Source organism: Myiozetetes cayanensis, unplaced genomic scaffold (assembly GCF_022539395.1).
Source record: "Myiozetetes cayanensis isolate MyiCay16 unplaced genomic scaffold, myiCay2020 scf21, whole genome shotgun sequence".
NCBI classification, from domain to species: domain Eukaryota; kingdom Metazoa; phylum Chordata; class Aves; order Passeriformes; family Tyrannidae; genus Myiozetetes; species Myiozetetes cayanensis.
The window spans coordinates 7224874-7247654 of record NW_026087423.1 but is presented as its reverse complement, the minus strand read 5'-3'; the positions used below and the strand labels follow the sequence as shown (position 1 = coordinate 7247654).

The 22781-nt window shown below is 50.4% G+C and overlaps 1 protein-coding gene across 4 annotated transcripts; it reads left to right on the top strand.

The window, feature by feature from the left end:
• The first annotated feature begins 53 nt into the window (after positions 1-53).
• UBE3B (ubiquitin protein ligase E3B) lies at positions 54-22698 on the top strand. Of its 4 annotated transcripts, none has more exons than XM_050318362.1 (28): positions 54-78; positions 895-997; positions 1422-1615; positions 2024-2144; positions 3437-3496; positions 3847-3951; positions 4045-4141; positions 4551-4636; positions 5286-5368; positions 6319-6424; positions 7086-7206; positions 7835-8012; positions 8400-8569; positions 9305-9472; positions 10239-10410; positions 11009-11127; positions 11733-11847; positions 12227-12326; positions 12681-12800; positions 13134-13310; positions 13391-13501; positions 14079-14216; positions 14386-14451; positions 16688-16746; positions 18287-18469; positions 18919-19030; positions 19353-19445; positions 20061-22698. In XM_050318362.1, exons 3-28 carry the CDS (start codon positions 1455-1457, stop codon positions 20250-20252), a joined length of 3213 nt encoding a protein of 1070 aa, XP_050174319.1. In that variant the 5' UTR covers positions 54-78; positions 895-997; positions 1422-1454; the 3' UTR covers positions 20253-22698. The 4 variants fall into 4 exon arrangements, 3 of the variants coding, with proteins under 3 accessions (XP_050174319.1, XP_050174318.1, XP_050174321.1); XM_050318361.1 differs by lacking the exon at positions 54-78 and adding an exon at positions 159-248; XR_007629269.1 differs by lacking the exon at positions 54-78 and having other exon boundaries at positions 635-997; positions 18855-19030; positions 20061-20110.
• The last annotated feature ends 83 nt before the right edge of the window (positions 22699-22781 follow it).

The window sequence follows — 22781 nt, the reverse complement described above, 5'->3', positions numbered from 1 at the left end:
CCCGGTTTGGCCCGGCCCGGCCCAGCCTTCCCGGTGCCAGCGGGGCCCGGCGCCGGCTGCTCTCCCCGCGCCGAGCCGGTGAGCAACGGGCGGAACGGCAGCGGCGGGGCGGGTTGGCGGCCGGACCCGGGGAGCGCACCCGGGGTGCGGGGAGGGCTGCGGCCGCGGCCTGAGGGACCGGGGGGGTCCCGAGAGGTCCAGGGCCGCTCGGCCCGGCCCGGCCGGCCCCGTGTCCGCCGGGGACAACGGTGAGGGCCCGGGAGCGGCGCGGAGAGAGCCTGGGCCCGGGGTGGGAGGGCCTGTGAGCGGGATTGGGCAGCTGGGAAGGGACTGGGTGGTTGGGGGAGGTCTCTGAGGGCGGCCGGGGGGCTGCGAGGTGCTCCCAGGCGGGCTGCGAGGAGGTCCCAGGCGGGCTGCGAGGTGGTCCCAGGCGGGCTGCGAGGTGGTCCCAGGCGGGCTGCGAGGTGGTCCCAGGCGGGCTGCGAGGAGGTCCCGAGGAGGCTGTGAGAGGGGCCCGGCGGGACTGTAAGAGGGGTCCGGGAGAGTTGTGAGAGGCGCCCTGCGGGGCGCTGTGAGAGGGGCCCGGGGGGCTCCGTGGCTGCTTCGCTCACGGCCTGGCCCTTCGGGGGCTGTGGTGGCTCCCGGTCCTGCCCCCACATCTCGGGGGTGGCACCTGCTCGGATCCCGCCGGTCCCCGCGGCCCTGGATCGTCTTGTCCTTCCCACATGGAGTTATCCCTCCACCCGGCTGCCACTGCCCATAGCCCTGGTGCTGCTTCTCCTCTTCTGGAGCTTTCCCCACTCACCCTTCCCTTGCTGGTGTGCCGAGAGGGAAATCTGGCCCAAAGGACTTAGAACTGCAGAGGGAAGGTCTAAACCCCCAAACCACCCCCAGGGAATGTGCTGATCCGTGCAGGAGCTGCCCCAAGGCACCGGCTGGGATCATGTGTGTGTGTAAATGAGTACTGAACACTTCTCCTGAAGAAGCGACCCCTCAGGTGAGTTTCTTGTCACTGTTCATAAAGTTCTTGTTGACTCTGGGCACTTTATCTGGTGAGTGGCAATAAATCAGTGTCCCTTGTGCCCTTTGCCCCGTGTCCCTGCCTGTAGAGTTGTTCTTACCTGTGAAGGTAATGGAGGTTGGAAGGGGAGCTGGAGTTCAGGAGTGGAAAACAGTGTCAAAACGCTGGCTTATTTGTTTTTTCCTCTGAAAATCTCCCTGCCTGCAGCAGCTGTGGGCTGTGCTGGCAGTTTCTGTGTCAGTGTGTGTGTCCTGGGGCAGCCCCGTGACGGGGTCCTGCCTGTGTGCGGTCACATTTATTCCTCTGCTGTCGGGTTCTCCCCTCCCTGGACGTTGCTGCAGTCAGTGCAGAGGCAGAGAATTGCCCTACCCTGTGTGTTTCCCCCCTCCTCTGCTCCCAGTTTTCCAGGTGTCTGCCCCCCAGAGCCCCAGCCATGTTCAGTGCCAGCCAGAGCTCCCGGGCGCAGTTCCTGGACAAGGCACGGCAGGCGCGGGAGGAGCGGCGGGAGCTGAAGGAGAGGGAACGAGCGGCTGTGCAGCTCCAGGCCCTGGTCAGGAGGTTCCTGTGCCGCTGCCGCCTCCAGAGGGACATCAGGTGTGTGGGATTCATGGAATCATGGGGTGGGGTGGGTTGGGAAGGAGTTAAAGCTCATCTCATTCCAAGCCTCTGCTGTGGCAGGGACACCTTCCACTAGCCCAGGTTGCTCCAAGCCCTATCCAACCTGGACTTGGACACCTCCAGGGATGGGGCAGCCACAGCTCCTCTGGGCAGCCTGTGCCAGGGCATCACCACCCTCACAGGGAACTGTTCCTTCCCATTCTCCCATCTAACCCTGCCCTCTGGCAGTGGGAAGCCATTCCTCCTTGTCCTGTCAGTCCAGGTTCTTGTAAAATGTTCCTCTCCTTTCCCTTTCCCTTCCCCTTTCCTCCTGGAATTCTACCTTTGCTCTTAGCTGGAGAAGTTTTCTTGGTTTTTAACTACTCGTTTTTCTCACTTTGATAGGAAGGAGGTGGACGATTTCTTTGGGACAAATGAATCCGGCTCAAGTAAAAGAAGTGCTCTGTCTGTGTTCAGAGTTGCCAGGAAGCTGCTGTTTGTGTTTAATCCCAAAGAGGACAAGGAGGTGAGGACACTGCCCTGACCTGCTGCTTTTCTTTTGAGGACATGTTTTAACATGTTAAATATGTTTAATTCATTATCCAGTGATCCTGTAGGTTCCTGCAACGTATTTTGGCCTCAGAAATGTGATCTCTGTCTCCTGGTCCTTCCTGGAGGGATCTGCCTGTAGGAGTGAAACAGGAGATGCCTTGAATTTTTCAGTGCTGGTTCTGTATTCAGGGCATGGTTTGGTGAATGTTTTTCCTGGTGACTGTGCCAGCTGCAGGAACTGAGCAGTGCTGAGGGTTTTGGCACTGCAATTCCCCAGGCAGGGACCTTGTGGCAGCTCCCAACGAGCTGTGCTGGCACAGTGGAGGCTATTTGTGTCTGATTTATATCTGTTGATATCTGATATATTGGGTTTATCTTTCTGACCATGCCCTGAATTTGTGGGTTCAGAGTGAAGCCCAGAGATGATGAATTTTACCCCAGGAAACTGTGAGGGCTGATTGTAAGGAAAGAGTTGGGAAGTGAAAGACTTTGTTTCAATTGCAGCAATGGGTGATTTTTTCAGTCTCTGTTCCATTGAAATCTGTGCTACAAATGCAGTTTTCTGTAGATAGAACATCATAAAAAGCCCTGTGCATTTTACGTTTTTTAAGTGCCTGGCATCCTTCTGAAGTTCTGCACTGCAGCAATTGGGTGCTTTGCTGAAATAATCCCTTCTAGTTCCTCTTCTCCCTTCCCTTCCAGCAGCGAGTCCATTCTGTGCTGAGCCAAGGACTGGACTCTGCTCCTTCCCACTCCATTTCTAGACACTGCTCTCAGCTGGGATAACCCCAGCAGCCAGTTCCTTAGCTCAGAGTGGCTTTATACCTTGCAAGCACATGGGAAATACATGGCCTGAACACATAAAACTGGACTGAAATGATAATTCAGGCATTGTGGATGTGATGGCCGAGCTCTGCCAGGATGTCCAAGGAATCTGGGACAGTGCTGCACTCCTTGGCACCAAGCTGTTCTAGCTGAACCCCTGCAGGAAGATGCTTTCCCTGGTGCTGGTGAGGGAGGCAGTTTAGCAGGGAGGCTGCAGGAATTCCTCCTGTGCTCAAGGAGGGAATTCTGCCCAGCAGCAGCACAATGTGTGCATGTGCTCCCAGAGAAGGAGCCATCGGCCCTGGCTGGAGGGAGTGTGTGTGTGGAACACTTGCTGTTTGATCCAGGGAGATCTTGCTCCCTCTGCTGAGCTGTTCCTCGTGCTTTTCCAGATTAGCCCTTCCTGTAGTCAGGACTAATCCCACCTTATTATTTCCCCAGAGATTTGAAAAGCTGTGCCGTTGTATCCTGAACAGCATGGATGTGGAGAACGAACCCAAGGTCAGCAGGAGGGGTTTGGTTTGGTGGGGGGAGGGGGTTGTTTGTTATTATTGTATGTGTGGGGATTTACTTGAGTGATATTTAGATTTTTAGCTTTTAGAAGCTTCTGAACTCTGCAGGGATTCCATGGTGAAAGTTTGGACAAGCCCCTTAGTATTGCTCTGATGTTTTTATTGTGTACAGCCGTGGGAGTTAAAGGGCAGTTGATTCTGGGGTGGGTGGTGTCCTTTGACCAGGGAATCTGGGGAGAGAAGTATCTTGGTCCCACATCTGGGGTCAGTTCCAAAACTTCTGGCAATGTGCTCTGCCAAGCACAAACACTGATCATGGAGTGTATCCCCCTTCCTCAGGTGTGGTACGTGTCCCTGGCTCTCTCCAAGGATCTCACACTGCTATGGATAAAGCAGATCAAAGATATTTTGTGGTTTTGCTGTGAATTTCTCAAGCAGCTCAAGGTAAGGACTGTTTTCTTTGTGTTTTCTCTCCCAGCACTTAACAGTTGGCACAAAGATAATTAGGTTTATTAACCCTGGTGTTTGTTATCACAGCCTGACATCCTGCAGGACTCCAGACTGGTCAATCTGCACCTCACAATGCTCGTCACCTTCACAGACACTTCGACCTGGAAAATCCTTCGGGGAAAAGGTTTGGGACTCACTATTAAAATCCTCTGTGCTTGCACAACACAAGGGTTCCCTTGGAGTTAGACTGTTCCCCTTGACATTAGGATGTTTCCCTTAGGACACCAACAGTTGTTATAATGTTTTTATAATATTCCAAATTCCCCCACACACAAGTGTTTAGAGGATAAGGGAATGTGCTTTTAGCTCTGGGTTTTGGTAGGAAATACACATAGACAAATATGGTGAGGAAATTAGACTCTTCCATCTTAAACAAGACCATGTGAAATGCTGCCCAAATGATGGGTTTGTGTATAAGGACAAGGATTTGTGCAAGGAGGGCTTGGACAGTTCCACACTGCTGTGCTGTGTGTGGGGGAGTGCAGAGTGGGGCTGTGATGCTGTTTTGGTGACACCAGTGCTTTAACCCAAAGGTGAAACCCTGAGGCCTGCAATGAACCACATCTGTGCAAACATCATGGGACACCTGAACCAGAAGGGGTTTTATTCTGTGCTGCAGGTCAGTCTCAGCTGGTACACTCCTGTCTCCTCTTTATCCAAACAAACCCCAGTCCTACCTGTGCTCCTTGCCCTAAGAGAGCTGTTTGGATTTGTGGTGGAGTGTCAGGGAGAAGCTGCTGGGGATTTGTCTGTGGTCATATTTTTCTCAAAGCAGTAAAACAAAATCTCACCACCCTCTACTTTCTGTCCCTACTGCTGAATCTAAATCCTCGTAATCATCTCATAATGAGACGGACAAGGAGGAATATTGAATATTTTTCCCAAACCTTGCTGTTGCCACATTGTATGGGTTGGGTTTATTTACTGCTCTGTTGGGGAAAGGAACTGATGTAATTAACCTTTTAAATGAGAATTCGATTACCAAACTATTGCCTATTAATTAGGAAAGCCTGGGCACCCTATGAGTACAGGTCCTAGAGAAATAAGTGCTGTAGAGTGTCTGATTTGAGTGCATCATCTGTGTTCTGCCATTATTAACCTGAAGCCCTTCTAGTGCTGCCAAATAACTTGTAGGAACTGGATTTTTGGTTGCTTTGGTGTCCTTTTTCTCTCCATTAAATAAACCTAGTATCTTTCAGGAGTAATCATAATCTTTTTTTTCTGAGTACTACAGGGTTTTTATTTTATTTATTTGGTTTTTATTCCAGATTTTGCTAACGAATGGCTTGGCAAGATCCAGACCTTCCTTGTCCAAGGGCTCTTTAACTGCCATCTTCTCCCTGGCACTGCGGTAAGGCAGCTGGAGCTGCTCCGGGGGATTTACAGCCAAACTTGTCTTTAACTGTGCTTTTTAAAGGCTTCTCCTTCTGCCAGTGTTTTCATGCCTTTGAGAGCATCACCCTGATGAAAGAAGCTGCTTTAGGCAAATGGCTCACTTTGCTGTCATCCTTTTTCAGCTCAGAATGCCTTTAAGGCAGTAATTAGTGCGAGCCTTAACTTGAGGGGGCAGCTCGCTTCAGACTGCAGGGTCTGTCTGTTGAACCTCAGAAGGGTTGGGCTCTCCAGGTGAGCTGGTCATGCCTCTCCACAATGAACTGCTGCTGCAGGTGTACCTGTTACTCCATCTGCAGGGGCAAAGTTTGTCCCTGAAGCAACACTTTGGAAACCTGCAGCCACTAATGAGCATTAAAACCTCAGTGGTTAATTGGGTGTCATTTTCTTTTCTGCCACTGTCACTGCTGAGATGGTGAGGGTGTGATGGTCGGGAGAGGAGCAGTGGGTGTCCATGTCACCCAACTTCTTCCTAAGGAAAGCAATTCATTACAGATTTTCTGGCAGTGGGGAGAATGGGAATTAGGAAGTGAACCATTTAACCCTGCGAGTGTTGTGGGTGTGCTGTTTAGAAATGCTTTATGCTCTGAGCTGTCTTATGTTCCTTTGAGCCAGAGCAGTTCTGTGAAGTTGCTTTGAGAAGAGAGGTGTAAGTGAATGTTGTTTTTCCTGTGACGCTTCAAGGCCTGGTTGGACAGGGCTTGGAACACCTTGGTCTAGTGGAAGGTGTTCCTGCCCAGGGCAGGGGGTGGAACCAAATGGCCTTTAAGGTCTCTTGCAACCCAAACCATGATTCTCTGATTCCTGCTGAGGGAAGAATCAGTAACCAGTTCTGAACAGCTCAGTTGAAGGCTGTGTCTTGCTTTTCTGGGTCAGGTTGTGCTCTGAAGTGTTTGTCTCTCTCCATAGCCCTGTGGTTGCTGCACAGTTCTCAGACAATCTGTTGAGGTCCTTCCTGATCCATATCATGTCTGTGCCTGCTATAATGACTCACCTTGCTACTCTCACACCTGAGGTAAGTGGGTGATCTCACTATTTCCTGATAGGACCAAAAATCTGCTGATTATCACATCAGGCCACTTGTTATTCCATTTTATCAGCTCTTGGAACAGAGCTTTTGCATTTCTCTCTTTGCCAGTTTCGACTCTGTTGTGAAAATGCTTGATCCTTACAAATACTCTGGATTTATAATACAGACATTATTAACACCAGTGGGATGATGGGCTGAACTGCCCTAAAATAAGTAAATAAGTAATAAAGGCATATATGACCAACAGTTTGAATTTTTCATGGCCCTGCTCTTCCATTTCTGTAACCATAGACAGAGCCAAAGCAAAAATCACCCTGCTGCATGCCAGAGGATCTGAGGAGGTAACTAGTGGGCTGTCCATTAATCCAATTTAATCTGCTTGGTGCAGACAGGTGGGTTTTATGCCAAATGGGCATCCTGTGTCCTTGCAGACAGATGATTGCAAAGCTCTGTCTACAACTACTACATGACCTGTTCACCTGCACGAGGTTTCATTTCCTGGGCCAGCTCCATGTCAAACACTCTGTAGGGCAACAGTCTCAACTTGCTGCTTTATTTGGAAAGAAAGGCCAGTCCCAGGTGCTGTGGCAGATCAGGTGTGGGGCTTTGTGTGGCGCCTCACGGGCAGGTCAATTGTGTCTTTCAGCGTCTGGCAGTGATAGAATCTCATGATCTGTTCCGCAAGTTCATCCTGTTCTTGAGCCGTGAGGCTCAATGCCGAGATGTCTGTGTGTGCCTGGAGGGGAGCCACACTCTCTGTTTGCTGGGTAAGCACCTGCAACACTTCTTACTGTGTTTGGAAGAGGGTCTTGAGTCAGATCTTCTTTCTCCGTGGGTCACAGCTGCCTCCAACTCATCATTTTTAAATCATTATTTAGATAATGGTTTATTCATATTTTCCAAATAATAACTGAACATATCTTGGGATATTCCAAAGATGGCTTAAGACCTCTGCAGATGGAGGAAGGGTCAGAGACTTGCTTTTGTCTACACGTCATCATGCTGAACTGGGAAGCATCATCTCTGCCAGCTTTTGACTTGGACTCCAAGAAAGGAGAAAGTCTCCAACTGAGACTTGGATCTCAGTTCCTAAATGGAGATGCTGCTTAAATACTTAAATTCACATTTCGGTAAAAGTAACAAGATTAACAGTTGGAGCTCTGGAATAATCATGGACTGTAGCTTGTAGTGCTTTGTAGAAGGTGTTGGTGGCACACAGAGGAGAAGGTGGCCAAAAGGACGTGTCACTGGAAATGACTTGCTGCAGAGTGACCTCTAAGAATCACTATTGACAGAAATCCTCTCCTGGGCTTGAGGAAGGATTGATTTCACCTATAACCACTGTCCCATTGCATCTGATCCTGTTAAGTCATGCTTATCTGGCCATTCCTCCAGGTAACCTGGTGTTCCTGGGCTCCCTGAATGACCAGGTCCTGGAGGAGGAGACAGCCCACTTTGTGGGGGTGCTCATCCACATGCTCTCCTACTGCCAGAAGTACGTGTCACAGAAGAAATCCAACCTCACCCACTGGCACCCTGTTCTGGGCTGGTTTTCACAGACTGTGGATTATGGGTGAGTGGGAAGGACCTTATGGGGAGAGATGATTAAGCCTCTCCTTTTATTTCTTTTCCTTTTTTTTATATGTTGCAATGTGTTTTATGTCTCGAGATGAACAGTGAGAACCTGTTCAGAATAATTTCTCAGGTATTTCAGGTTCTGTCTGCACAATATAAACTGTTGCTTTCATATACAGAGCATTCCATGAGTAAATTCATGGAGTGTAGTTAAACTGGTGACCAGTGGCCATACTGGTGCACTGATACAGCACCTTTATATCAGCCCTTCCTGTGAGGACCATCTGTAAGGTGGGAGTATATTCCAGTTTGGATTATGAGCTAAATGTATCAGTGTCACTGCCTGGTGTTCTATTCCAACCTGCCTCCCTGCCTTGTCTTTCAGACTGAATGAGTCCATGCCTCTGCTGACAAAGCAACTGCAGCACCTCTGGGGAGTCCATATGATCCGCATCCTCTTCAGTGATGTGCTCAGCAAGAAACTGCTGGAAAATCAGGAAATAGCTCAGCTGCCAGCACAGCCAGTTTCCCCTCAGAACAGCCTTCCTATGAAAAGTCAGTTCTGGAGGGTTGTAGGGGGGTTTTGTGTGTGTTTGTACATGTGTCTCTCTCCCAGACTCACAGGGCTTTGGCTTTTCCACTTATGCTGAAAGCTTTGAGTAATTGCTTGCAGCAGCTGCTGCTGCTGAGGTGGGGATATGATCTCTCCTATTTGTAATTCCTGCTCAGAGTGGCTCTGTGACCTGGGGCAAAATCTCTCATTTGGTGCTGGGAAAATATTTGCTTGTTGTAGCAGTTTCTTTTCATCATTTCTGCAGCTGAAGTGTTTACTGCATAACTTAGTACTTCCCAAGGCGAGGTGGGGGGGCAACTTCCCATGTGACAAGCAAGGTGAAGCTGGCTCATGCACCTGTGACATGTGGTAGTTCTTCTGAAGAGGATTTGGGATGAGATAACTGCAAATCCGATATTTCCTATATGCTGTCCGTAGCAACAGATCCTGTGGTTACTGCAGTCAGAATCATAGAATCACAGAGCTGTTTGGGTTGGAAGGGATCTTAAAGGTCATTTAGGCCACCCCCCTGCCATGGGCAGGGACACCTTCCACCAGACCACGTTGCTCCAACCTGGCCTTGGACACTTCCAGGGATGGGGCAGCTTCTCTGGGCTTCCTGTGCCAGGGCCTCACCACCCTCACAGGGGAGAATTTCTTCCCAGTCTCCCATCCAACCCTGCCCTCTGGCAGTGGGAATGGTTTTGAACATCACTTCTGTGCTTCTCTGTCCCCAGACCTGTTCAAGAGAGCATTCCAGAAATCCGCCTCTGTCCGGAACATCCTGAAGCCGGTGGGTGGGAAGCGCGTGGACTCGGCGGAGGTGCAGAAGGTTTGCAGCATCTGTGTCCTGTACCAGACCACCCTGACCACGCTCACCCAGATCCGCCTGCAGATCCTCACAGGTCAGGGCCCCTCTCTGCTCTTCAAATCTCTCCCAGTGTGCAGAAAAAAGAGATTTCCCTTATTAAATTCTGTTGACTTGTTGGTAGTTTTATTACTGACAAGAGTTTATTGACTGGCTGGGGTGGAAGGCTTGTTCCATCCTGAATCATCCAGCTGGTCAATAACATTCAACACTACCTGATCAAGCATTAACTCTCCAGAATACAAATTGAAGCAAGTTTTCCTCCTGTGAAACCTTGCTTACACCATGTCAAACTTCAGCCTGAGTCAGTGTTTTTGGGAAGCCTGGCAATATTAATCTTTCTGTGGCGAGAACATTTGATGCTTTCATACATCTTGGGAACAAATTACCTGTCTTGGGAATGGATGGAGGAGGAGATCAGCACTGCTTTGGTCTGGCGGGTAGAGAGAGTGAAGAACTGTGGGTACTTTGTGGCTGTAGTGGTGACCAGGGCTACAGCCTTGTTGTATTCCCATCTCCAAGATGCTGGAATGGTGATGGGATCACAGGAATTCATTATTTTCTAAAGTTGCATAAGAATTAGGGAAAACAGGCTTAAGGTGTGCAAACAGTGCCTCATTAAAAGCTTTCTTTTTTCTGCTTTCCTGGTGATTGTACATGTCCTGTTAATGCAGGCAGCCCTGGGAACCAAATGGGATGCCCATGTTCCTCTTCTGCTTTGCAAAAGGGTCTTTGAGCTCCAAGTCACATTTGTGACTTGGCAGCAGAACGAGTTTTACTGAGTGTGCTTTTTGTTTTCATAGGTCTCACCTACCTGGATGATCTGTTGCCCAAATTATGGGCTTTTATTTGTGAGCTGGGACCACAGGGTGGGTTGAAACTCTTCTTGGAGTGTTTAAACAATGACACAGAGGAATCCAAGAGGCTGCTGGCCATGCTGATGCTCTTCTGTGACTGCTCCCGCCACCTCATCACGTAGGTAGCGCGTGGGGGCTGCTCCCTGCATTTGTAACATGAAGCTGTTGTGTTCCTGAAGATTTAGGAGATGTAGTTAAGGTTTTATGCCTTTTCATGAAGGTAATTAGGTTGGGTAAAGCAGCAAGATTTTGGGGTAAAGTCCTGAGAAATAAAGGGCTTCAAAGGGCCTTTCCCCGTCAGCCATGTGCTGCTTCAGGAATATCCAACTGGCTGGACAAAAGTGGTAACAAAACCAGGAGGAGAAAGAAACGGCGCAGAGGATGGGAGAGGGGGTGGAAAATTGCCCTTGCTGATCAGGAGAGACAGTTCTGTTAGCTTGAACGATGCAAAAGTTTTCTTGGGAGTGATAGCGTGGGTCCTTCTAAGCCTGAAACTCTGGCTTTGCTTGTATCTCAGACTTTCATACCATCTTCTGTCAGGATCTGCTATCAATCAAAATCCATAAATAAGGTTTGGTTGTTTATGACTTTAGATCCTCATGGGTGTCAGTTGTCATAGAAATAAGAGCTGCTGCTAAAGGATAATGTGCCTTTATGAAAATTTCAAAAGGGAATTAAATTTACACTTGTGCATTTGCATTTGTTTGCTCTGACAGGATTCTTGATGATATAGAGGTCTATGAAGAGCAGATTTCATTCAAGCTGGAGGAGCTTGTTACCATCTCCTCTTTCCTGAATTCCTTCGTGTTTAAGATGATCTGGGATGGAATTGTAGGTAAGTGCTTTTAGTAGCTTGAGCTGATACTACTGTTAGAACAACAAATAGCATTAATTTTAGAATTTGAAGCTTCTGCTAATTATTACTTGGCACAAAACCCACTACTATATGGGAATATGTCCCAGTCTTTTGATGTCCAGATGCCACTGTCGTGCTTGGCACCAAATACTGAGCACTTTCCTATTTCCAGTAAGAATTTGTGTAACAAACAGACATGATGGGCATGTTGGTTTTTGGCAGGGATGAAGTTTAGTGTGGCTGGGCCATGTGTTGGACAGGAATGCAATGCTGGGACCAGGCCTGCTCAGGTCTCCGCAGATATCTGGTGTTGATCTATCTGCTGGTTAATTTGGGTACAGCTCAGCTCTGGTAATTAGATGAGACAGTCCAGTTCTGTTGTGAAATGAAGTGGCTTTGATGTAGCTCTGATCGAAGAAGACACTGTGTCTCCTGCGAGGCACAAAATCCGTCCCTGCAAGGGCAGTGGAGGTCAGGAGGAACACACCTGTCCTGTTACTGTGGGGTGGTGATCAGCAGGTTGCTCTTGGCCACTCCTGTTGCATGGGGTGCCTGGGCATGGCTGCTTTGTCCCTTCTGTGCAGAGAATGCCCGAGGGGAGACCCTGGAGCTGTTCCACTCCGTGCATGGCTGGCTCATGGTGCTGTACGAGCGGGACTGTCGCCGGCGCTTCGCTCCCGACGAGCACTGGCTGCGCAAGTGAGTGTCCAGGGCAGGGGTCACGTGCAGCTCTGTGCCTGTCCCAGTTCTCCAGGTCCTCTGTGTAGCCTGGTTTGGGATCCCTTCTTTAAATTCTGACTGTGAAATCAAAGTGAGAGCTGCTCCCTCTGTGTGCAGTTAAGGACACCCCTCATGTTGTGCTGCTTTTCCATAGCGTGAGGTTTAGGTGGTGCTTTGAAACCTGACTCAGCACCCAAGAGCTTGAGTGTCTCTGGTCTTCTCACCTTCTTACAAGGGTGCACCGGAGCACTTAAGTCAACTTTGAAATCATTGCAGGTTTCCTGTCTCCCGCCCCCAGCTATTCCCCACACCTGGGCGTTTCTCAGGGGTCTCTGAAACTCTGCCTTTTTTTGCAAAGGGACCTCAAACCCAGTGTGCTCTTCCAGGAGCTGGACAAGGACAAGAAACGAGCCCAGCTGCTCCTGCAGTACATCCCACACGTCATTCCCCACAAGAACGTGAGTGGGACGGGGACAAAAGATGGAGGCTGAGAAGGCACTGAGCTGGGTGGGCTGAGGTGGAAGGGACACGTCTGGAGCATTTCGTGATTGAAGTGCTAGCTGAATAGAAGTCTTCTCCTTCCTTCCCACCTCTCCCCAGTATATTTCCTTTAAATGTCTTGATTTCTGTTGTTGAGACAGAACTGATTTGTGTGGGCAGCTGCATGGAGTGAGTGGGTGCCAGAGGCATTTCTGGGCCCAGCTGGGATCTGGAAGACCAGGAGTAGTTCTGGGTGTGTGTTCCAAAGCCATGCTGCACTGCAGGATAAGGGCCCTTGTGGACAAAGACTGACATGTGTTTCCTTTTTGTAGAGGGTGCTGCTTTTCCGAAACATGGTCACAAAGGAGAAGGAGAAGCTGGGGCTGGTTGAAACCAGCTCGGCGTCCCCTCACGTCACACACATCACCATCCGCCGCTCACGGATGCTGGAGGTGAGGAACCTGCCCTGCAGGAGCCAACCAACAGGGCAGCACTTTGGCCTGACAAAAATAGGGGCCTGGAGTGTGTTTTAAGCTTTTCTGTGGGTGTTGAGGGACCCATCAGTCTCAGAACTGACGATACAGGAAAAATGCTGGACCTTTGTTCAGTTCAGCTGCTCCAAACCCGGGGTCATGACTTGGAAAATGCTGCTCCTTTTGAGCACAAGGTTCAATAGCAATGCAGGTTCCTGTGGTGTATCTGTCTCCTGTCTCTGCTGCATGTCTGTGTGGGTGTTTCACGTGTCTCCCTCCGTGACTGTGCTCTGGATCTCCTGGTCTGTGTAGGATGGATACGAGCAGCTCCGGCAGCTTTCCCAGAACGCCATGAAGGGAGTGATCAGAGTGAAGTTTGTGAACGATCTGGGAGTCGATGAGGCTGGTATTGATCAAGATGGGGTCTTCAAAGAGTTTCTGGAAGAGATAATTAAAAAAGTGTTTGACCCTGCACTCAACCTGTTCAAGGTATGAGCCAGGTGCTGACTGTGGTGACCTCCTGCAGACAGGAACAGCCTGGCTCACTGTGCTCTCCCCTCTGTGTGCAGACCACCAGTGGTGATGAGAGGCTGTATCCATCCCCAACGTCCTACATCCATGAGAACTACCTCCAGCTCTTCGAGTTTGTTGGGAAGATGCTTGGGAAGGCTGTATATGAGGTGAGCCAGAAGCACCGTAGCAGGATATTGTCACTGTTGGCACAGTTCTGTGGGGGTGCCTTTGAGAGCATCTCTTGTGCTTGGGGAGGTGTTACTGAAGAGGTGAGTTTGGAAAAAGGACTTGGATAAAGATACTCATTGTGGAACAGGCTGGAATTTCTTCAGGTATGTGTTAAAAATAATCTTGGAGGTAAAACCTGTGACACACCTTGATTATTCCTTGTGGTGCTGGGGGTGCCAGCTGGAATAGTCTGTTATTTTGGTGTTACACCTTCCAAGCATCCCTTTGTTGGTGCCTTAAAGGGACGTCTCAAAAAGGAGGATGGAGTGACATAATGACCCACTCCATGTAAGTTCTTTTAAAGGAAACATGGAGTTCCCTTGTTGCCTTTTTGCACTTGCTGCACTAATTCATGGATTTTAAGAGGATCTTGGTTTTGTAGCTGATTTCAATGCCTTGCAAAGATGCCCTTTGCACCTGTTCCACATCTCAAGCTCTACCTGCAGGCCTTGCAGGTAACCAGAGTTGTCACATGTGTGGGGCAGGGCCTGACTAGTGCATTTTTCTTGTCCACAGGGAATAGTTGTGGATGTACCGTTTGCTTCCTTCTTTTTGAGTCAGCTCCTTGGGCACCACCACAGTGTCTTCTACAGCTCCGTGGATGAACTTCCCTCCTTGGACTCCGAGTTCTATAAAAACCTCACTTCAATTAAGGTTTGAGCATCAGCTTTCCTGTTGTTCACCTCCCTGATCACTGCTGTTAGAAACAGCTCATCACAAGTGCCTTTGGGTTACTGATCTTGTTTTTAAAACCACCCTGGAAGTAACTGGTGGTTCTGCTGCTGAACACTGACCTTCTTTCCCTTTCCCTGTTGTTCTCCAGCGTTATGATGGTGACATCAGTGACCTGGGCTTAACACTGTCCTATGATGAAGACGTGATGGGTCAGGTAGGTTTTTATTCAGTGACATGTTGGACCTTTACTTGTTCCCAAACACCCTCTTTGTGCTGTCGTGGAGTAGAATCATAGAATATCCTCAGTTGGAAGGGGCCCACAAGGATCATCAGGGTCCAGCTCCTGATAGATTGTGATGAGCAGAATTCTGGACACTGATAGAATCCACAGCCCTGTCTGAGGCAGTCCCTGTTCCTCTGGTTAGATCCCAGCTGATCCACGTGGGAGTGTCTCCTTGCTTGTCTGGCTGGTGCTACCAGAAGAGCCTTTGAAGCGCTTAGGGGTCCTGAGGGTTGTTTCCTGCTGCTGTGGGAAAGCCTGTGGTGCCTGAAGTGGCAGATTTGGTTTCCTTAGAGTAGAGAAATACACCTGCAGTCAGATTTGCCAGCAGAAAACAAATATTATTCTCTGCTGAGCTCTCTGAGAGCTGGTGTTGAGCGTCTAAAAGCCAGGAGTGTGTCCCAGCTCGCGCTTTTTACGCTGGAACTGTACTGAGCACAGTCAGGTGGATGCTCTGCGTGGCACATCTGAGCAGGAATCCCCAGGGGACTGACTGGGAAATGACCTTGTGTTTGATTGTGGTGAGGGCTGAGCTCTGCTCTTCTTTACAGAAGAAATGCCTGTGCTGCCAGGCTGGCTCAGCTTCAGGGCTTCTCTGAGCTCAGCTCAGAGATTCAGTATTTAGCTGTGAGCAGAGAACAGCTTTTTCCACAGAAAGGTTGCCCTCTGACCCTTAATTTTTCTGCTGCCAGGGTTTTTTCCTTTGTAGTTGAAAAAGTGTTTAATGCTTTCCCTGCATAACTGGTTTTCCTTTCTTTTAAAGAAGAATCTCTGAGTAGGGAGAAATTCCTTTTCTTCCAACACAGCCATTTCTGTCAGAGAAACTTGAAATGTGTCAGGAGGTCTCTTGGCCAAGAGAAGAAAAAGCTGTTTGTCAGTCCCTTAGGAAGGCTTGAAGGTACTTGGTTGCACTTGAGCCCTGGGCTCTGTGATGTTGTGTGTGCGTAGCTGGAAAATCTGGAGAGATAAGATAAAAATGCCTTGGCTCTCAGCGTGCTGTGGCTGCAAATTCCGTGGGGAGCCCCCAGCCTGTGCTGATCCTGAGGACTGAGAGCAGGATAGATCCAGTGGCACAGAGACCACTGAGTCAGGGAGTGTCTGTCTGGGGCAGCTTGTCCTTGGGAGCTTTGAGTGCTGCATTTTTGTTCCTCAGCTGGCAAATTTGTCCAGGAGCAGTGCTAGCCATGAAAATGCACCAGCACAGGTGAGTGGGAAGAGCTGAGTGTGGACACAGCCCTGCTCTGCACCACCAGGGGCTGTGCCCACTGCAGGACACCTTCCTGCTGCCTCAGGATTGCTGAGGGTTCAGCTTTGAGGGCTTTTTTGAAAAATAAAAGTTGGAAACAGAGTATAGAACCCAGCAATGAGAAATGGGAGGCTGTGGTACACTAAGGTTAAAAATAAACCAGGCTCTCCTGTTTTTCCTGTGCTTTGGCCATGCTGAAGGAGCCAGGTGGGATAACCCTGAATGAACTGTGTCCCTTCTGGGGTAGGGGTGTTGGGCACCGGTGAGCTGAGCTCGTTCCCTGAGCTGTGCTCTCTCTTGACCTTGAATTCCCCTGGAGCTGAGGCACGGAGGCCGCTCTGATGTGTGAATAAAGACTTTCTGCCTCAGTTTGTGATGAGTCATGTGTAGCCAGCACCTGGAGGGCCCTGCACTGTCCCTGAGCTGGAGGGGAGCACCAGGCCCTGGGAGATCCTTCCCAGCTCTCTCCCTTCCTGCCTGGAGTGCCCAGCTGGAGGGACAGGAGCTCTGGGAGCTCCTGGATGAGACCTGTAGATCAGCCAGCTTTGGACTGTGCTGTTAGACTGAGTTATCTGAGGCTCTGAGCTTGTTCAGCCCCTGGATTCTGGGATTGTGACAGTCCCCCAGGGCTCTTGGAATTGATTTGTGTGCGGTTCAGTAGTGATGGATCAGGCTGGAGAGGAGGCTTCCTGGGAGAAGGGCTGGCTCTGCTGGTGGGAGAGTTGGAGTTCCTGCTGTTCCATTGCTCTGTTAATAGTTAAGTGAAAATGGTTCAAGGCAGAAGCAGGATTATTACTTAAATTTTAAATCCTACTGTTTTATTGTAAAAATAAATGTTTTATGGGGAGGTAACAGCTTAGCATGGTATTTCCTTCCATTGTGGTTCCAGGCAGTAATTAGCCATCCAATCATTTCTTCCCTCAGCTTGTTTGCCATGAACTTGTTCCTGGAGGGAAGACCATTCCCGTTACCAATGAAAATAAGTAAGTACAGCAATTACATTTTTAAGGTCACTACTGCAAAATACTTTATTCTAGTTCCTTGGGCTTGCATCTGGAATGAATTGAGATAGATTGGAGTAGAAGGAGCACATAAATATCTTAATGGAATTTGCTGGTTACAGTTCATCGGCAGAAATTGTATTAAATTTGATTTGCAAAATAAAAATTGACAATTTACTTCTTGAAACAGCACTTCTGAGGTCAAAGGCACACAGTCAGGGAGATTCTGCAGGATTTAATGATGGTGATGGATACAGACAGATGGATTCAAAGCAATTCAGGCACACGGTGGTGAACACAGAGGGCACAGATGCTCAAAGACACCTTGGAGCAGACAGATCTCCTCAGAATGATAACATGTGGCAGTTGTATAAAGCACCGCGGTCGGAGCAGACAGTGGTGAATTCAAATGCAGTCGACAGTCGTTCTTTAGACACAGGAAATGAGAGGAGACACCGAGCCCTGGGGCTGTTTTCACAGATAACCGGCTTTTAGATAGTTATCTCAAATGTCAACTCGGGAGCCTGAAAACCAACCCCACCTTTTTGTTCCCTTCTTTTTTTTTTTTCCCTTCCCTATCCCCTTCAGTGATCATAAAAGCAGGATGAAATATCTATTAAGCAGATGTGTGTTTGAACTGGTAATCTGGGGGTTGTTCTCTTTAATGGCAAATGAAAGCTGGGTCCTACCTGAGGATTTGGCTGTGTTAGTCGTGCTCTGCACTCTGATGTTCCCAGTCTTTTCCCTTCCCCAGCTCTGACCAGGGAGTTTGCATTTGAAAGAATCTTCCTCTGCCTTATCAGAAGTCAGCTCAGGGAGAAAGTTAAAAGTCCTGGATGTTGCTCTGATCATTTACAGTGGAAACTTTGAAGCTTTTGCACACAAACTTGGAGCTGGGAGGGAGCAGAAACAATCTGGGAACAGCTCTATCTGGGAATGATGGAGTGAGGTGACTTAGAAACCCGGTCAGTGGGATTGTGGTGGGGTCTGCCAGGGAGCTGAGGAAGAAAAATCAACAAATTCAAGTGTTTTGCCTGTGGGCGAGAGGAGGAACCCTGATGGTGCCTTCCTGTAACAAACAGGGCTCCTCTTCCACACTCCTGGGGGGAGGTGGGAATGTGCTGTGTGGTTTTGGTGTGTTCATTCTCCAGCCGTGGGGGCAGGAGCACTGGAAGAGTGTCTACCTGAGGATCTGATCCTTTAAAGAGGAGTTGGACGTGTGCTCCCCTCTGTGAGCTGTGTCTGGCCAAGGCTGATCAAGGGATTATTGGAGCCAGTTAGTCCCTGGGTTGTGCAGGAGCTCCGAGACATGAGCAGAGTCACAGAGGTGGGGAAGGGGGCAAAGTCTGGGCAGAACAACATCTCTATGTGCTTAAATAAAGAGCAGAGCCCTGGAAGGGAAAGCGCAGTCCCCTTCCAGGCAGTGCCAGTCCCTTTGGGACTGGAGAGACATGTCAGGACTGGCACGGAGGGTATCCCTGGCTGCTCCATCCCTCCCTGCCACCTGTCCTGTCCCACCCAGGATCAGCTACATCCACCTCATGGCTCACTTCCGGATGCACACGCAGATCAAGAACCAGACAGCTGCTCTCATCAGCGGCTTCAGGTCCATCATCAAGCCCGAGTGGATCCGGATGTTTTCTGCGCCGGAGCTGCAGCGCCTGATCTCCGGGGACAACGCCGAGATTGACCTCGAGGACCTGAAGTAAGTGAGCAGCTCGTTCTGCTGGGCCTCCCCTCAGCAAGGCAGTAAACCGAGCCCCTTCATCACAGAGCTTATGGCAGGCCGGAGGAGACTGGCTTGTCCACACCTTTGTGCTCTTCCTAGTTGGAATTTGAGGAGCAAGCAGAGACAGAGCTGAGGAACATGTTCCTTAAAGCTAATTTGCATAATTAATGAATGGGAAGGGTCCTTTCTTCCACTGGTTCCTGGGAGCAGAATTTCTCCCTGCCCTTCCCTTTCCTCTGACCAAGTGCCCAGTAAGTGCTGGTGGGGGCTCAGTGACGTGACTCGTGCCAGAGGGTTTGGAACAGGAGGAGCTTTAAGGTCCCTTCCAACCCAGACCATCCTACATGACTGATCCTTGCAGCACTTGTCAGCTGTGCCCCTCCTGCTGCCGTGACACAGGCTTGGCAAAACCTTTGTCTCCCCAGAAAACACACCGTGTACTATGGGGGCTTCCATGGGAGTCACCGGGTCATCATCTGGCTGTGGGACATCCTGGCCAATGACTTCAGCCCCGAGGAGAGAGCCATGTTCCTCAAGGTGAGTGGGAAATCATGGCAGCCCAGCCTGGGCTTTGGGTGGGTGGGCCAGTGCTGTCCTCCAGTTCCCTGGGTGCTTTCAGCCACTAATAAAAGGAGTATCAGAGTCCTGGGCACCTGAACGTGCCCAGCAGGCAGAGTTCCTGTAAATGCTCTGGTGTCACCATGAATACTCTGCACAGCTGTGACCCCTCAGGCAGAGCTGTGCACCAGAGCTCAGTGCTATTGGGGTGCGCAGTGCCAGACCCAGCAGTGCTGTGTTATTTCTGTGTGGCTCTTCCTGCCCTCCCTGCTACCATCTTCACTCTCCATCCCTTTTCCAGTTTGTGACCAGCTGCTCCAGGCCTCCTCTTCTGGGCTTTGCCTACCTCAAGCCTCCTTTTTCCATCCGCTGTGTGGAAGTCTCTGATGATCAGGTGGGCACCCTGCTTGCTCCTGGCTTAGGCATTCCCTGCCCAGCTTCCTCCCCTCTGTCTGACCAGGAAACTCTGAAGGTGGGAAGATTAGATGTTAGTGTTAGGAAGGAATTCTCTGTGAGGATTCTGAGGCCCTGAGGTTGCCCAGAGAAGTTGTGTAAGTGTTCAAGGCCAGGTTGGACAGGGCTTGGAGCAACCTGGTCTTGTGGAAGATGTCCCTGCCCATGGCAGGAGGTGGCACTGGATGAGTTTTATGGTCCCTCCAACCCAAACCATTTCATGATTCTGTTTGTGCTCTAGAGGACACAGTGAGAACAACCCCACCCTAATAGGATGCTCATGGCTGCACTTCTCTCCCCACATGTAGCAGCTCTGGGCTCTTTCTACCTGTGTCCAGGGTTGTGTTTTCTCCTCAGGCTCTCCCTGTGTTCCCCTGTTCCCCCTCCTGTCTCCCCGCGCACCCTGCCCGTGTCACAGCACTGCAGTTACAAGCAGTGCTCCCCGTGGGGGGACAGAGCCCTGGGGTTTGGCTCTCCCTGTTGCCAGTGGCAGGTTTTGTACTGGCAGCCCTGCCCCGTGGCACAGGGGGAGGTGACAGCTGTGTGCCTGTTGCAGGACACGGGGGACACACTGGGCAGCGTCTTGCGCGGCTTCTTCACCATCCGCAAGAAGGAGCCGGGCGGGCGGCTCCCGACTTCCTCCACCTGCTTCAACCTCCTCAAGCTGCCCAACTACAGCAAGAAAAGCATCCTGAGGGAGAAGCTGCGCTATGCCATCAGCATGAACACTGGCTTTGAGCTGTCCTAGGCGGCCTGCACTCGGTATGGGGCTCGGAGCTGCTGCCGGAGGGGAGGCTTCGTGCACGGAGCCTGGATCAGCTCCCGGGAGCCACGTCTCACTTGAGGGCTGGAGACATGCAACTGGGAGTAGAGGTTTACAGGGATCTAGGGAAGAGCTGCTGGGCTCAGGGCTGGCTCTTCTTGGGCACAGCTCCAGGCTGGAGGAGGTGATGGGCCTGACCCAAAACACTTCACTTGACACCCACGTAAATCATCTTTCAAAACAAAACCCCGGGAGAGCACGAAAGGAACATTCCAAGTGCCAGTCAGCTTAGTGACCGTGAGACCCCCAGCAGGCTGGGCAGGCCAGGCAGCTGCTGCTGTGGGAGTGCTGCTTTTCTCTTTCCCAGGAGCTGCTCTGGGTGGAAGTGAGTCTGTGGGAAAGGCAGAGGGATGACAGAACCCACAGGGAGACAAGTGGGAGGCGGCAGCATTGGATGTGCCCTGGACGGGCACTGCTCACTCAGGTACTGCAGGGAGGTTCCAGGTGCCCCCCAAGGCCCTTGGTGTGTCTCAGAGAAGGAACCACGTGCCAGACCCGGGAAGCAGGAGGTTAAACGTGAGCAGATGGACCCTGTGGCTCTCGGGAAGGTCTGGGAGTGCTGGAGGTTAAGAGCTGGAGCAGCAGGCATGGGGTCAGTGTGCTGAGCCAGCTGTGCCTCTGCCAAGTTCTTGCCAGAGCCGGGGCTTTGAATGGGAAGGGGTTGTGTCTCAATTTCTCAGGAGCAGAAATGGTTTAATTTTATGTAGTTTCCAGAGGGCAGGAGCTCCAGAGGACACTGCTCAGGCAGCCTTGCTCCCCAGCACAGTGCTCAGATGGGGCAGGTTCCTCTCTGGAAACCTCCACTGGCAAAATTTGTCTTGGATGGAAGTTTCACTTTGTTTGCAGGCCCTTTTTGATAGGGAGATGTGCTGTTTCCACCCAGGACTGGGTCCCTGTGTAACAGCCACATTTGCTTTGTTGCCAAACTATTTATTTTGGTCACTTTGTCTCTTTCTGGCCTTATGATGTTTGCCTGCAGCAGGCAACTTTGAAGGGTGTGAGGGGGGTGTTGAGAAGGTGGGGACCCTTCCTGCCATTTCTAATCAAGTCCAGAGACACTGATAAAGTGTCTCTGTAGTTTCCCACTGTGGTCCCTTGTGCTGTTGCAAGTCCTGCTCCAGCCCAGGCCAGGGAGAGGAGAGACTGGGCTGTCCTGTCCCTGCTGGGATTCTGGCACAGAGGAAATCCATGACATTGCCCTGCTTGGGACAGGATTGAAAACAGTCACCTTCTTCCCTTCACCCCACTAATAAAACAAGCACAGGCTGGTGGTGTCTGCCCAGGGTTTCCTTTCCCCTCCTTCCCGTCCTGGCACTGGTGAACCTCACTCTGCTCTGGCCGTGTCTGCCTCACCTGCTGCCCTGCTGGTCCATCCCATGGGATTCCTGTCCCCAGGTGTGCTCAGCATGGAGAAGGCTCTTGGGCTTTGGGAGACCCCCTTGCCCCCACCGTTCCACATTTCAGACAGATCAGAAACACTCGGCACCGACCAACCACGGGCAGAGGCGGCCTTTGCCTCATCCTCCTGTCCCGCTTCAGATGGTTTTCAGAGAAATAACCCTTTTTTTAGAACTGATGCCTGGAAATGCATCTGGAAAGCAATGTCAGGATCCTTTTTCTCTGTCGGATCTGTGATATTAAACAGGAGTGATGGGACGTGTTGGTGCGGACAGGAATGTCTGCATGCACAGGGTTCAGGGCACTGGGCTGTGAGTCAGAGAAATTGGAGAAATTAAAGATGATAGGAAATTTCTCTTTTTAATTTTTTTTTTTTTTTTTACATAGAGCATTTTGGCATTAACCAGTTGGTGACTGTGTAGTTGGGAGGTTTAGGCACTGGCCTGGACCACTCATAGTTTAAATGCCACCCAAAATCTCCTTTTTTTCTTCTAGGAAACACAATGTGTCGAACTAGAGCACAATGAGTTGTTGAACACTGAAATAAAATCCTTGCTCCCCTTTTCCCTTTGTTCCTCAGGAGTATAATTCCTAGAAAAGACCTTCCTACAGACTTAGCTTGGTCCCTCCAAACCTGGAAACGTTGCACTACGAGACACTGCTCCCCATTGTAGCTGGTGTGTAAAATGTGATTGTGTGGTGACTCCCCAATAGCTGTGGACCAGGATTTCTGTGGAGGGGCTGATTTCTGTGTCCTGGGGAGGCTGGAACACGTGTTTACCTGAGCAGAAGGTGGGGAAGGTGTGTCAGTCCTGCCTGCTCCGTGTGTCCTGCAGGTGTTGTGCAGGGCAGGGATGGTTGTGCCACGGGAGATTAATGAGGAGCTTTTCTATCCAAGCCTCACTGCCGTGGAGACGTCGGTTACATCCCTGTGTGTCAGAACTGCAGAGAAAATAAAGCTGGTTTGAGCTCAGGTGGTTGAATGTCCTTTCCTAGGGCAGGGAATGCCTGGGTGGGATGCTCCTGGCAGACGGGAGAGCCGGGGAGGGGGAGGGG